At 41.6% G+C, this 16245-nt stretch overlaps 1 protein-coding gene across 2 annotated transcripts in view; it reads left to right on the forward strand.

Annotated features, from left to right (window-relative positions):
• The window catches only part of EFL1 (elongation factor like GTPase 1), a 137748-nt gene extending 122382 nt beyond the window's left edge, over positions 1-15366 (forward strand). The window contains exon 20 of one of the 2 annotated variants that reach the window (XM_007470071.1): positions 15031-15366. In XM_007470071.1, the coding sequence (XP_007470133.1) occupies positions 15031-15219 (189 nt within the window). In that variant the 3' untranslated portion in view covers positions 15220-15366. The remainder of the gene's footprint in view (positions 1-15030) is intronic. The other variant, XM_007470072.1, reaches the window with a different exon arrangement.
• Positions 15367-16245: the final 879 nt, after the last annotated feature.

The following is a 16245-nucleotide window of genomic DNA, read 5'->3' on the forward strand; positions in this document are numbered from 1 at the left end:
GCAAACCTTATCTGTAATCAGAAATGCAAACTTAACAGGTCCACGTTGCTTGGGAGAGAAGACAAGATTGTGAACACATTGTTTTTTAACTTAGGGCAAGAAAATAGTAACAAGAAAGGATGGGGAGGTCAGACCGGCCTTCGTGAACAGATCCTTAAAGGAAAGGTAGAAGCTAGCAGCTAAGGAGGAGAAAAGGACATTGGGTTGGAGGGTGCCTGTGTGAGAAGCAGTGAAGGAAAGCTGTAGGGCATGAGCAGAAGGCAATGTGTTATGTTTCAAGACAAAGCCTCAAGGTCAGGAATAGCATTTTTAAACTGTAGGTTGTAAGTTTGAAAGGTGGTTTTAAGAAAGTTCTGTTGTCACTGTTTACAGGGAACCTAAGTAACTTCACATTATTCTCTTGTACCGTGGAGGTGTATAGTTTAGTGGAAGGAGCATTGACTTCGGTGTTGAGAAGTCCTGGTTTCAAATATTAATTCTGCCACTTATTTGGACAAATTGTGGAACCTCCCTGAGTTTATTTTGCCCCTGAGATATAAGGTATATGGAATATCTAGCCTAGTGCCTGACACTGGTAGGCCCTCCCTGGCATGAAGATTGCTTTCTTGTCAACATTCTTAGAGTCCGTGTCATGTTCCTTTTGGCTCTCTCTCAGCAATGTGGCATTGCACTCAACTTCACAGAAATCCAGACTTTTTCCTTAAACTATTTATAAACAAAGCTCATGGTTTGGGTTCAGTGCTAAGCTCTTTTCACTTCTTTCACTTTCTTTAGCCAGCTGGGTCCCTTTCTCTAGAATGCTTCCAACGAGCAGCTTAAATTTAGACAGTATAGAGGAATGGGGAATAATTGAGGGAGAACTTTCTCTTTAAAATGAATTCTTTAGTCAAGTGAATATGGCAAAGTAAAGAAAGGTGACACTTCAGCAAAACTAACTTTGGACAGGGCAAATTTGATTTTACTTGGGCAAGTTCATATCATCTAAATTGATACAAGTGAAGTTGCTAATCCAAAACACTCAATTGTGTCTGCTTCTCCTTGAAAAGAGGAAGTTACGTTCTTAGTACTTGATAGAACTAAAGTTAATGTTGTTCTAATTTAGGTTACATTTTTTTGGTTGTCAGTACAAACTACATTTTAACAGTGATTTTCTATGAAATTTTTCTTGCATCTTTTTCTAGAAACTAAATGATGTTTTGATGGTTTTATTGGCCTATATCTGAATAGATGCCATTGCTGTACTTCATTATGTAGAAAACAGTAGCACAAAACATTTAAGTTATTTGTTAATGCCCACACTTATGGGTAGTAATTTCCCACTTATCCAAACTTCTAGCTTTTTGGTTTTGCTTTTTGGCACTCAACTTTTACATAAAAACACAAACCAGTAAGAAGTAGAAGGAATGGATTTATAAAGGCAGCTTCTGAAGAACTATGTCTATAGTGTAAATATATTACTGATGTTCCTAATGAAAAACATTAGCATTATCCCCCACGTGTTTTAGTGACCAGATGTGTGATTGCAGGACAGTGCAGCTAAATGATGCTTAGAACTGAAGAGAGACTTATTCCACTTCAAAGTAATGACCTTGAGAAGTGAAACACTTTCTTCATTTGTGCTGCCATTGCTGAAAACTGCCTTCAGAACTTGCAGCTCATGCTTCTGAATATCTTAGAGATGACAAGTCGTCCATCTCATTCAGATGGCCTTGAGAGTAGAAGGACGTGTGCTCACTCCCTCTTGCGAGAGCACTGGAATTACAACTAACTGCTGAACAGTCATCAACAGGAAGACACTGGAACTCAACAAAAAAGATACCCCACATCCAAAGACAAAGGAAAAGCCGCAATGAGATGGTAGGAAGGGTGCAATCACAATAAAATCAAATCCCATAACCGCTGGGTGGGTGACTCAAAACTGGAGAACAATTATACCACAGAAGTCCACCCACTGCAGTGAAGGTTCTGTGCCCCACCTCAGGCTTCCCAACCTGGGGGTCCGGCAACGGGAGGAGGAATACCTAGAGAATCAGACTTTGAAGGCTAGCGGGATTTGATTGCAGGACTTCGACAGGACTGAGGGAAACAGAGACTCCAATCTTGGAGGGCACACACAAAGTAGTGTGCACATCGGGACCCAGGGGAAGGAGCAGCGACCCCACAGGAGACTGAACCAGACGTACCTGCTAGTGTTGGAGGGTCTCCTGCAGAGGCGGGGGTGGCTCTGTCTCACCATGAGGACAAGGACACTAGCAGCAGAAGTTCTGGGAAGTACTCCTTGGCATGAGCCCTCCCAGAGTCCACCATTAGCCCCACCAAAGAGCCCAGGTAGGCTCCAGTGTTGGGTTGCCTCAGGCCAATCAACCAACAGGGAGGGAACCCAGCCCCACCCATCAGCAGACAAGTGGATTAAAGTTTTACTGAGCCCTGCCCACCAGAGCAACAACCAGCTCTACCCACCACCAGTCCCGCCCATCAGGAAACTTGCACAAGCCTTTTAGATAGCCTCATCCACCAGAGGGCAGACAGCAGAAGCAAGAAGAACTACAATCCAGCCTGTGGAACAAAAACCACATTCACAGAAAGATAGACAAGATGAAAAGCAGAGGGCTATGTACCAGATGAAGGAACAAGATAAAACCCCCAGAAAAACAACTAAATGAAGTGGAGATAGGCAACCTTCCAGAAAAAGAATTCAGAGTAATGATAGTGAAGATGATCCAGGACCTCAGAAAAAGAATGGAGGCAGAGATTGAGAAGATGCAAGAAATGTTTAACAAAGACCTAGAAGAATTAAAGAACAAACAAACACAGATGGACAATACAATAACTGAAATGAAAAATACAGTAGAAGGAATCAATAGCAGAATAACTGGGGCAGAAGAACAGATAAGTGACCTGGAAGACAGAATGGTGGAATTCACTGCCACAGAACAGAATAAAGAAAAAAGAATGAAGAGAACTGAAGACAGCCTAAGAGACCTCTGGGACAACATTAAATGGAACAACATTCACATTATAGGGGTCCCAGAAGGAGAAGAGAGAGAGAAAGGACGTGAGAAAATATTTGAAGAGATTATAGTTGAAAACTTCCCTAACATGGGAAAGCAAATAGCCACCCAAGTCCAGGAAGCACAGAGAGTCCCAGGCAGGATAAACTCAAGTGGAAACATGCCGAGACACATAGTAATCAAACTGACAAAAATTAAAGACAAAGAAAAATTATTGAAAGCAGCAAGGGAAAAATGACAAATAACATACAAGGGAACTCCCATAAGGTTAACAGCTGATTTCTCAGCAGAAACTCTGCAAGCCAGAAGGGAGTGGCAGGACAGATTTAAAGGGATGAAAGGGAAGAAGCTCCAAACAAGATTACTCTACCCAGCAAGGATCTCATTCAGATTTGATGGAGAAATCAAAAGCTTTACAGACAAGCAAAAGCTAAGAGAATTCAGCACCACCAAACCAGCTCTACAACAAAGGCTAAAGGAACTTCTCTAAGTGGGAAACACAAGAGAAGGACCTACAAACACAAGCTCATAACAATTAAGAAAATGGTAATAGGAACATACATATCGATGATTACCTTAAATGTGAATGAATTAAATGCTCCAACCAAAAGACACAGGCTCGCTGAATGTACTCAAAAATAAGACCCATATATATGCTGTCTACAAGAGACCCACTTCAGACCTAGGGACACATACAGACAAAGTGAAGGGATGGGGAAGATATTCCGTGCAAAAGGAAATCAAAAGAAAGCTGGAGTAGCAATACTCATGTCAGATAAGATAGACTTTAAAATAAAGAGTGTTACTCTAAGAGACAAGGAAGGACACTACATAACGATCAAGGGATCAATCCAAGAAGAAGATATAACAATTATAAATATATATGCACCCAACATAAGAGCACCTCAATACATAAAGCAACTGCTAACAGCTATAAAAGAGGAAATCAACAGTAACATAATAATAGTGGGGGACTTTAACACCTCACTTACACCAATGGACAGATCAACCAGACAGAAATTTCATAAGGAAACACAAGCTTTAAATGACACAATAGACCAGATAGATTTAATTGATATTTATAAGACATTCCATTCAAAAACAGCAGATTACACATTCTTCTCAAGTGCACATGGAACATTCTCCAGGGTAGATCACAGCCTGGGTCACAGAGCAAGCCTCGGTAAATTTAAGAAAATTGAAATCATATCAAGCACCTTTTCTGACCACAACACTATGAGATTAGAAATCAATTATAGGGAAAAAACGTAAAAAACAAACACATGGAGGCTAAACAATATGTTACTAAATAACCAAGAGATCACTGAAGAAATCAAAGAGGAAATCAGAAAATACCTAGAGACAAGTGACAATGAAGACACAACGATCCAAAACCTATGGGATGCAGCAAAAGCAGTTCTAAGAGGGAAGTTTATAGCAATACAGTCCTACCTCAAGAAACAAGAAAACTCTCAAATAAAAAATCTAACCTTACTCCTAAAGGAGCTAGAGAAAGGACAAAGAAAACCCAAGATTAGTAGAAGGAAAGAAATCATAAAGATCAGAGCAGAAATAAATGAAATAGAAACAAACCAATAGCAAAGATCAATAAAACTAAAAGCTGGTTCTTTGAGAAGATAAACAAAATTGATAAACCCTTAGCCAGACTAATCAAGAAAAAGAGGGAGAGGACTCAAATCAATAACATTTGAAATTAAAAAGGAGAAGTTACAACGGATACCGCAGAAATACAAAGCATCCTAAGAGAGTACTACAAGCAGCTATGCCAATAAAATGGACAACCTGGAAGAAATGGACAAATTCTTAGAAAAGTATAACCTTCCAAGACTGAACCAGGAAGAAATAGAAAATATGGACAGACCAATCACAAGTAATGAAACTGAACCTGTGATTAAAAATCTTGCAACAAACAAAAGTCCAAGACCAGATGGCTTCACAGGTGAATTCTATCAAACATTTAGAGAAGAGCTAACACCCATCCTTCTCAAACTCTTCAAAAAAATTGCAGAGGAAGGAACACTCCCAAACTCATTCTATGAGGCCACCATCACCCTGATGCCAAAATCAGACAGAGGTACTACAAAAAAAGAAAATTACAGACCAGTATCACTGATGAATATAGATGCAAAAATCCTCAACAAAATACTAGCAAACAGAAATCAACAACACATTAAAAGGATCATACACCATGATCAAGTGGGATTTATCCCAGGGATGCAAGGATTCTTCAATATACGCAAATCAGTCAGTGTGATACACCATATTAACAAATTGAAGAATAAAAACCATATGATTATCTCAGTAGGTGCAGAAAAAGCTTTTGACAAAATTCAACACCCATTTATGATAAAAAAACTCTCCAGAAAGTGGGCATAGAGGGAACCTACCTCAACATAATAAAGGCCATATATGACAAACCCACAGCAAACATCATTCTCAATGGTGAAAAACTGAAAGCATTTCCTCTAAGATCAGGAACAAGACAAGGACGTCCACTCTTACCACTATTATTCAACATAGTTTTGGAAGTCCTAGCCACGGCAATCAGAGAAGAAAAAGAAATAAAAGGAATACAAATTGGAAAAGAAGAAGTAAAACTGTCACTGTTTGCAGATGACATGATACTATACATAGAGAATCCTAAAGATGCCACCAGAAAACTACTAGAGCTAATCAGTGAATGTGGTAAAGTTGCAGGATACAAAATTAATGCACAGAAATCTCTTACATTCCTATATACTAATGATGAAACATCTGAAAGAGAAATTAAGGAAACACTCCCACTTACCATTGCAACAAAAAGAATACCTAGGAATAAAGCTACCTACAGAGACAAAAGACCTGTATGCAGACAACTATAAGACACTGATGAAAGAAATTAAAGATGATACCAACAGATGGAGAGAAATACCATATTTTTGGACTGGAAGAATCAATATTGTGAAAATGACTCTACTACCAAAGCAGTCTGCAGGTTCAATGCAAAGCCTATCAAATTACCAGTGGCATTTTTTACAGAACTAGAAAAAAACATCTTAAAATTTGTATGGAAACACAAAAGACCCTGAATAGCCAAAGCAATCTTGAGGGAAGAAAACAGAGCTGGAGGAATGAGACTCCCTGACTTCAGACAATACTACAAAGCTACAATAATCAAGATAATATGGTACTGGCACAAAAACAAGTACAGGTCAGTGGAACAGGATAAAAGCCCAGAGATAAACCCACACACCTATGGGTCAGCTAATCTATGACAAAGGAGGCAAGGATATACAATGGAGAAAAGGCAGTTTCTTCAATAAGTGGTGCTGGGAAAACTGGACAGCTACATGTAAAAGAATGAAATTAGAACACTCCCTAACACCATATGCAAAAATAAACTCAAAATGGATTAAAGACCTAAATATAAGCCCAGACACTCTAAAACTCTTAGAGGAAAACATAGGAAGAACACTCTGACACAAATCACAGCAAGATCTTTTTTCATCCGCCTCCTAGAGTAATGGAAATAAAAACAAAAATAAATAAATGGGACCTAATGAAACTTAAAAGCTTTTGCACGGCAAACTACAAGCAAGACAAAAAGGCAACCCTCAGAATGGGAGAAAATATTTGCAAACAAATCAACAGACAAAGGATTAATCTCCAAAATTTATAAACAGGTCATGCAGCTCAATATTAAAAAAACAACCAACCAGTCCAAAAATGGGCAGAAGACCTAAATAGACGTTTTTCAAAGAAGACATACAGATGGCCAAGAAGCACATGAAAAGCTGCTCAACATCACTAATCATTAGAGAAATGCAAATCAAAACTACAATGAGGTATCACCTCACACTGGTTAGAATGGGCATCATCAGAAAAATCTACAAACAACAAATGCTGGAGAGGGTGTGGAGAAAAGGGAACCCTCTTGTGCCGTTGGTGGGAAAGTAAATTGATACAGCCACTAGGAAGAACAGTATGGACGTTCCTTAAAAAACTAAAAATAGAATTACCATGTGACCCAGAAATCCCACTACTGGACATATACCTAGAAAAAACCATAATTCAAAACCACACATGCACATCAGTGTTCATTGCAGCACTGTTTACAATAGCCAGGTCATAAAAGCAACTTAAATGCCCATTGACAGACGAATGGATAAAGAAGATGTGGTACATATATATGGTGGAATATTACTCAGCCGTAAAAAGGAACGAAATTGGGTCATTTGTAGAGACGTGGATGGATCTAGAGACCGTCATACAGAGTGAAGTAAGTCAGAAAGAGAAAAACAAATATAGTATATTAACGTTATATGTGGAACCTAGAAAAATGGTACAGATGAACCGGTTTACAGGGCAGAAATAGAGACACAGATGTAGAGAACAAATGTATGGACACCAAGGGGGGAAAGTGGCGGGGGGTGGGTGGTGGTGGTGGGATGAATTGGAAGATTGCAATTGACTTGTATACACTAATATGTATAAGATGGATAACTAATAAGAGCCTGCTGTATAAAAAATAAATAAATAAAATAAAATTTAAAAAAGAAAAGAAAATGTCCTTGATCAGCACTGGTGCAGAAAACTGGGTTATAGTATGTTTGGTCAGAACAAAGAGCGTGTAGGTTAAGTGATCCCTGGGATTCTCTTAAATACAGATCTAAAACATATTCAGAGCTCTTGTAATGGCATCATTATTGGAAGAATTATATATTTGAATTCATTTATTCTATTGTTTGTTTAAAATACCTCATCATTTTATTTTTTTATATAAATTTATTTTTTTATTTAAATTTTTGGCTGCGTGGAGTCTTCATGGCTGTGTTGGGTCTTTGTTGCTGCTCTCAGGCTTTCTCTCGTTGTGGCGAGCAGGGGCTGCTCTTGGTTGCGGTGCGCAGGCTTCTCATTGCGGTGGCTTCTCTTGTTGTGGAGCACGGGCTTCAGTAGTTGTGGCTCGCAGGCTGTAGAGCACAGGCTCAGTAGTTGTGGTGCACGGGCTTAGTTGCTCCGCGGCATGTGGGATCTTCCCGGATCGGGGCTCGAACCCATGTCCCCAGCATTGGCAGGCAGATTCTTAACCACTGCGCCACCAGGGAAGTCCCCTCATCATTTTGTAGTCATCCTTGTCCTTGAAAGTGACTTTATAAAGCACAGTTTTTTAAAGATCTATAAACTAAACTTCTCACCATTTCCCAATTGTCAGCTATATATCTGGAAACAGATAAGGCTGCTCTATCAAAAGGATCTCAAAGTGGAGTGGCTCAAATTAAGCAAGAAAATTCTCTTTTGAGTCTCAGGAGGCAGAGTCCAGGGCTGGTGTGCGGCTCACTGTGGACGGAGCCCAGGCTTCTGATCCTTTGCTGTCTTTCTCAACACTTGGATGGTCCAGAGTGGCTGTTTCACCTGCTACTGTCACCTCTGCATACCGGCCATTAAGAATAGGCGATGGGAAGAGGGCATACCCCGTTAAGAGGGCATAGTCCCGTTAAGAGGATGCTGCCCAAGTCCATTGCCCAGAACACATCATCCCACCACATCTAACAAGGCTCCATCTGACAAGGAGGCTGGGCAATGTAGTCTTTAACTCATTCAGGAGTCAGCAAACTATGACCCATTACCTGTTTTGGTAAATAAAATATACTCAGATATAGCCATACCCATTCATTTACGTATTTTATATGGCTGCTTTCAAGCAGACTTGAGTAGTTACAACAGAGACAGACCATGTGGCCCACAGTCCAAAATATTTACTGTCTTGAGCTTTATAGACAATGTGTGCCTGCCTACCCCTCCCCCCAGAACCTAGGTCATCTGTATGCCCACCTGAAATACTAATACCAAAGAAAAAGAGGATAATAAGTATTTAGGAACAGTTAATACAAAACAGACAAAGTTTTACAAAACAGGCAGTTTTTGTCAACGTGAAAACCATGATGGTTTTTCAGTCTCCTTTCTTTCTCAGAATTAAAAACAAAAGAGGGCGGGGAGGCTGAAAGTTAATCTGACATACTTAATAGTAGTTTTTAAAAAATTTTAGTTTTTGACTTAGTTACAGCTAATCATTACAAATCTGCCCTTTAATAAATAACTTGAGAGAAAAATGTAGTCAAGAAAAGTTTGCTCCAGTTTTGTACCATCCTTCTGTCATCCCCTTGCCACCTGTCATGGTCCTGTTCCCAAAAGCTTCAAATCTTTTGAAAGTCTAGAAAACTACATTATAATTAAGTGTCATTGATCTGATCTTTTCTGGCTGTCTCAGTTTTCCCCCATAGTTAGGTTTAGAAATAACACAGTTGTTGAGATCTGGCTTCTCACTCCAAGGCACTTTTTTTCATTTGTATTCTGCCACACCATATAATTTACAATCAAGAGCTTTTGAGAGAAAGTGCTTCAAAAAATAGAGAAAATAAAATTACAGGCATTTTCCATGAGGAAACCTTTGAAGTCAGCAATCTCATAATTTCCCTTTCTATGTTTTACCCTTCTATGAAAAAGGAAGAAAAGGAGCTAATAACAGACACAGAAGGAAAAATATTACCAGCCAGTGCTGATCTACATGTATGTCAGCATAACCTCAAGACTCGCTGCTAAAGTTCACGTTAGGGTAAGGAAGAGGTGATCGCAATCGCACGGAAAAAGTGTATTTTGGACATGGTGTTTGCCACCTGCCAGCCATAACCATAGGGGAAATTGGGCAAAGTATTGAAAGAGAGCTCCCAAAGCTTTTTTCTTCTAGGCTTTTTTTTTTTTTTTTTTTTTTTTTGTAGTAATGCTCAGGGCAACAGCTAGCACTTGGGTGCCTTTATTCCTGTGAGTTAGAAAATGGCATCCTCTTTAGGCTGTGGAGTTTCCAAAAAAAAAAAAATCTCACTGTAGGCATGTGAATTCTGGGTGAGCCAGTTAGAAGAAAGCATCTTGTATTCCAAACTGATAGCAAGCTCTGCTCTGTCGCCTCAAGGATGCCTTTCTGTGGCGCATCACCTGGACAGCCTTTGGGGTGGCCTTGTCATTACCCCACTGGGAAAATTCAAAATGACCCTAACACGGTCAGGTGGGACTGGACCAGGCCAGTCACTTTCTGGTAAAGTGTACCCCATTGCCCCTTTTCTGAGACTTTGTTTGGCATGTTGAGGCAAGAAGCTTCCAGATGTCCACACAGATACAGGAGGAGTGAAGGTGAAAACAGCAGCTGCCCGTGCTGGACAGAAGAGGTGTGGGCAGTGGGCCCGCATCGGGTCGAGTCCCCCGGGCAGCTGGAGATAGGCACAGAAAGCGGCCCTGGCGGCTCGGGAAACAAACTGAGCAAACCTCAGAAACATACGCTGAGGGCCCAGGCAAAACTGGACCCTTCTGAAGCTCTGAAGTTACATTTTTGAAAAGAGGACACTCTGGTCTTCAGTTGGCCAGTCTGAGTCTGATATCTCCCAACTAACACCTCACTTATTTCTCTTTATAAAATTTGTCACTTTTTTTTAACTGGATTAAAGAGGTATTCACTGCTACCACTGAGACCTGCTAAGAACATGTGGCTTCTTTATATTCTATGATGGGTTTATCATCCAACTAGTTAGAGGAGGGCACTGATAACTGGCTTAAAACTAGTCTCTTACAAGTATAGTCTTTGTGGATGACTGCCCACGTAAATGTTCCATTTCCCGACTTTCTTCTTCCCCTCTCTAGGCAAGAGGGGGCCTTCTGTGGAAAGGGGGAGGGGAGCCTCAGCTTCAGCACAGTACCCTAGATCCTCAGTGGCTTTGGCCAGGAAATGGCTTGGCTGGTCCAGCCCCATCTGGCTGCTGGGGCCAGTATGGTGGCACCAACCAGTTTCAGGAATCTCTCCTACCAACCACTTGTCTCTAGCCACAAAATCCCCATCTGCAACTGCCTTTGTCCTGGCCCCAGGCTTCCACCAGCCTCTAGCACTTGGGTGCCTTTATTCCTGTGAGTTAGAAAATGGCATCCTCTTTAGGCTGTGGAGTTTCCAAAAAAAAAAAAATCTCACTGTAGGCATGTGAATTCTGGGTGAGCCAGTTAGAAGAAAGCATCTTGTATTCCAAACTGATAGCAAGCTCTGCTCTGTCGCCTCAAGGATGCCTTTCTGTGGCGCATCACCTGGACAGCCTTTGGGGTGGCCTTGTCATTACCCCACTGGGAAAATTCAAAATGACCCTAACACGGTCAGGTGGGACTGGACCAGGCCAGTCACTTTCTGGTAAAGTGTACCCCATTGCCCCTTTTCTGAGACTTTGTTTGGCATGTTGAGGCAAGAAGCTTCCAGATGTCCACACAGATACAGGAGGAGTGAAGGTGAAAACAGCAGCTGCCCGTGCTGGACAGAAGAGGTGTGGGCAGTGGGCCCGCATCGGGTCGAGTCCCCCGGGCAGCTGGAGATAGGCACAGAAAGCGGCCCTGGCGGCTCGGGAAACAAACTGAGCAAACCTCAGAAACATACGCTGAGGGCCCAGGCAAAACTGGACCCTTCTGAAGCTCTGAAGTTACATTTTTGAAAAGAGGACACTCTGGTCTTCAGTTGGCCAGTCTGAGTCTGATATCTCCCAACTAACACCTCACTTATTTCTCTTTATAAAATTTGTCACTTTTTTTTAACTGGATTAAAGAGGTATTCACTGCTACCACTGAGACCTGCTAAGAACATGTGGCTTCTTTATATTCTATGATGGGTTTATCATCCAACTAGTTAGAGGAGGGCACTGATAACTGGCTTAAAACTAGTCTCTTACAAGTATAGTCTTTGTGGATGACTGCCCACGTAAATGTTCCATTTCCCGACTTTCTTCTTCCCCTCTCTAGGCAAGAGGGGGCCTTCTGTGGAAAGGGGGAGGGGAGCCTCAGCTTCAGCACAGTACCCTAGATCCTCAGTGGCTTTGGCCAGGAAATGGCTTGGCTGGTCCAGCCCCATCTGGCTGCTGGGGCCAGTATGGTGGCACCAACCAGTTTCAGGAATCTCTCCTACCAACCACTTGTCTCTAGCCACAAAATCCCCATCTGCAACTGCCTTTGTCCTGGCCCCAGGCTTCCACCAGCCTCTCAGCACCCTTGAATCCACTCAGCAGTGTGTGGGAACTTCCAGATCAGCAGTATCAGCCCACTACTCTGGTACCTTGTCAGATGAGACTTGGGCATGGCAGGGCCCCAGCAACCTGCTAATACTTGGCTAGTGGCACCTTGGAGATTTTGCTCATCCTCTGTAGACGTATATACCCTGATGACACTTGAGTCCTCATACCTAGCATGTCCTCCTTCTTCAGCCTGAGGGCACTGGTCTGTGCTTTGACACACTTAGGAGGCTGTGACATGTGGTTGTGGCTGGGGGTGGAGAGTGGCAGACAGGGTCTCCAGAGGTGACTGTGGAAGCAAAGGGATTCATCTCCCGGGGACAGAATGCAGTAGCAGTTCTTTGAGTGGGTCTGTTTTTCCAGCCACAATAGGCTGGTGGTTCATAAGAGCACGCAGAGACACTACCCACTTTCCAGACTCTCCCCTTCCACTTCCATTCAGCTGTGCTTACACTTGTAGCCCTAAGTCTTGAATTCAGCAGTGTCAGAGAGAGTGGGATGTGCTTTTACTGTATCCCTGGCATGACTTTACATAAATTGATGATCTCGTTTAGTCCTCATACAATCATAGGAGATTAGGATTTTTAATATTACACCTTTACAAACGGGAGAACTAAGGCACAAGATGCCTTTAAGTAACTTGCCCCAGTCATGCACATCTGACTTCAGCACCAGCACCGTCAACCCCTACGTTACATTCGCTCCAGCCTCTGCGCCTGCCTTGGACTTAGAGATGTGCCAAAGCCTTTCTGGATCTGGGCTTACACACAGACTCCCCTACCAGCCCCGGGTAACCGTCAGTCTGCATTCTGTGTCTGTGATTTATCTATTCTGGACATTTTACACAAATGGAATCATATAATATGTAACCTTTTGTGTCTGGCTTCTTCCACTTACTTAGCATACTGTTTTGGAGGTACATCCACATTTAGCATGTATCAGTATTCTTTGTATGGCTGTGTAACATTCCGTTGTATGTATTATATACCATAGTTTGTTCGTCCATTGATGGACATTTAGGCTTTTCCACCTTTTGGCTGTTGTGAATAGTGCTGCTATGTTCTTGCATGTATATGTATTGATACTTGTTTGAGTTCCTGTTTTCAGTCCTTTGGGGTATATACCTATGAGTAGAATTGCGGAGTCGTATGATAATTCTGCGTTTAACTTTTTGAGAAACCGCCAGACTTTTCCACAATGGCTGTAGCGTCTTACATTCTTATCAGCAAAGCATGAGGCTTCCAGTCTCTCCACATCCTCACCAACACTTTTTTTCCATTTTTTTTTTTTAAATAATAGTCATCCCAGTGGGTGTGAAGTGGTACCTCACTGTGGTTTTGATTTGAATTTCCTTCATGACTGATAATGTTGAGCATCTTTTCAATTGCTTGTTGGCCATTTGTCTTATCTTTTTTGGAGAAATGTCTATTCAGGTCCTTTGCCCATTTTTTAATCGGGTTGTTTGGGTGTTTTTGTTGTTGAGTTCTAAGAGTTCTTTATATATTCTGAATATCAGATGTCTTTTTAATTTACTTATTCTCGTTTCAGCAGTTTTCTGTTTAACCTACCCACTGAGTTTCTTTGTTTTTTTTTAATTTTAATGTCTAAAATTTTAATTTCTGGGATTTCTAGTTCTTTCTTTTTCACAACTGCCTAATGTATTACAGATGCTATTCCACACCTCCATCTCCTTTATTTCTTGGAGGATTTTTAAATGAACTCTCTAGAATTTTCTCTTCAGATTACCTTATTTCTATTTGATTATTCATTCTCCCTTTTGTTGAGTCTGGCACCTGTCTTTCATGGTGCTGGATTTCCTTTTGTCTTCTGTATATCTTACTGGTAGGGTCATTTTCCGGAGGAATTCTCTCCTCCTCTGTCCTCCTGAGTGCCGTAGCTCTAACTGTAGCGCTTGCAGTGGCTCAGCTTGGTGCCTTCACCATTGTGGATGGTGCAGGACAACATACTTAGCACAGGCCGAGTCTGATCCTCAGAAGGTGACGGCTTTTATCTCATGACCTACAGCTCATTTTCAGCCACAGCCCTGGGCAGACATGGTTATTCCAGCTCCAGAGAAGAGTGGATGGTTCTGGTCCCCACACACCTGGTTTATGTGGCTTTGGGCCCACCCTAAGTGGGCAGTAAAAGCCTGGCCCTCCTGGTGCACAGCTGTCTTGGCTCCCTATGGGAAGTGGATGGGGCTTTTGCCCTCACATATTACTGTGGACTCTCTTCTCTCCCTCCGAGAACCTCTCTCCCTTCCTGGTCCACAGAAATGTCCTTTTCTTGTGTTGAAGAGTGACTATTATAAAATAAATTTTTCTTTCATGTCTGCATTTTAAATTGAAAAGTGTTGGGATTTGAGACCACTTGAGAAATAGCACCTCTTTCCTCCCAATTGAGAAATAAGAAAAAACAACGAAAAGAACAAGACATATAAAAGTCAGAATCTCACTGTTATTACTGATAAAGCTGATCTTGTGGAATGTGGTCTTCATCTGTAGGCAATACTGAGCTCCTAATACTGCACTGAATTTTGGAGCAAAAAGCTCAGAATAATCAAGAATGGACTTACATGTGTTGGTCTTTGCTGAGGACAAAGGCAAAATTAGTGAAGTGACACTGATACTCAGGCATATCCTAGTGAAAGGGAGAGTTTTTTCTATTATATTATTCAAAACTAATAGTTTTCTTACTTAGTGTTATGTAAAGGCTCTAGGAGTAAAGAATAATATGTATGTTACAAGTTTTGTTGAATCTACTTCCATTTGTCCATACCGCCTGTGATCCTTCATATTTGTTTATTACCATTTCTAGCAAGCTTAACTCCTCATTGCTTCACTTTCATTCTTAAGCTAAGACTGTATGAGTTGGCATTTGAAATGAGAGTACACTTGTCTAATCTAGCACATTCTGTCACCTTCTCTTACAAGATCATTCCCAGTGACCCCTTCTGGGTACCAACCACTGAGGAGGAGTATTTGCACTTTGGGGAAAAGGCTGATTCTGAGAACCAGGCCCGGAAGTACATGAATGCGGTACGAAAGCGGAAGGGTCTTTATGTGGAAGAGAAGATTGTGGAGCACGCAGAAAAGCAGAGGACCCTCAGCAAAAATAAGTAACTACTACTGTTGGCAGGTTCTTCTCTTTGTAATAAGTTAGGAAGTATCACCCAGGCTTCGAAACTGGGAACATTTCTTGATGCTGCATCATCTCTCTGCGTTCACTTTCAATAAAGCTGATCCATATCATATTTTAAAGAGGGCGTTCCAGAATGTTTTTGTAATTGATTCTGGTACAAGGCAAGAAGTTATAAATATTGCAGTGGTGCCTTCTTCCTACCCTATGTATAACCCCTTGGTAGCAAGACTCGTGCTGTGATGAGGGCGACCTGCTAAGTGCCGGAGGGCAGGGTGTGCAGATCCCCCAGTGGGCTGGGTCCTCTACACTGAGCACCCACCCCTCTGCCTGTCATCAGAGTGTCGCTCTTCTGATTACATCCTCCACTTAAACATGCTTCATACTTAATCATTGAATCACAGCATTTAACATCATTTGGAGAGACCGCATACTCGAGAGACCAGCTACCTTTAGATTAGTTAAACCAAGTCGCTGTTAACAGCTGATTCATCTTGCTACACATCTTTATTTGTGTAGCAAACCAATGTAATGTTCAACTGTTAGCCTTTAAACCTTCTGTTTTTACACTCCCTCATAAATTGCATCACTCATATTTAAATAAATGTTCATTAAAGTTATGCCCTACGGGCTTCCCTGGTGGCGCGGTGGTTGAGAGTCCGCCTGCCGATGCAGGGGACCCGGGTTCGTGCCCCGGTCTGGGAAGATCCCACGTGCCGCGGAGCGGCTGGGCCCGTGAGCCATGGCCACTGAGCCTGCGCGTCCGGAGCCTGTGCTCCGCAATGGGAGAGGCCACAACAGTGAGAGGCCCGCGTACATAGTAATGATAAAATGGTCAGTTTACCACAGCTGGAAAAAAAAAAAAAAAAAAAAAAAAAAAAAAAAGTTACACCCTATGCCTTTTTCTCTTTTTAAAAAAAAGGTAAATTTCTATAATTCTCTTGGCTGTTTCATCTTAGCCTTACTGAAGGGATATTAGCTAATATGATGAAATTATTGCCTTGATTGTA

This window comes from Lipotes vexillifer, unplaced genomic scaffold (assembly GCF_000442215.2).
Source record: "Lipotes vexillifer unplaced genomic scaffold, Lipotes_vexillifer_v1.1 scaffold532, whole genome shotgun sequence".
Classification (NCBI taxonomy): Eukaryota; Metazoa; Chordata; class Mammalia; order Artiodactyla; family Lipotidae; genus Lipotes; species Lipotes vexillifer.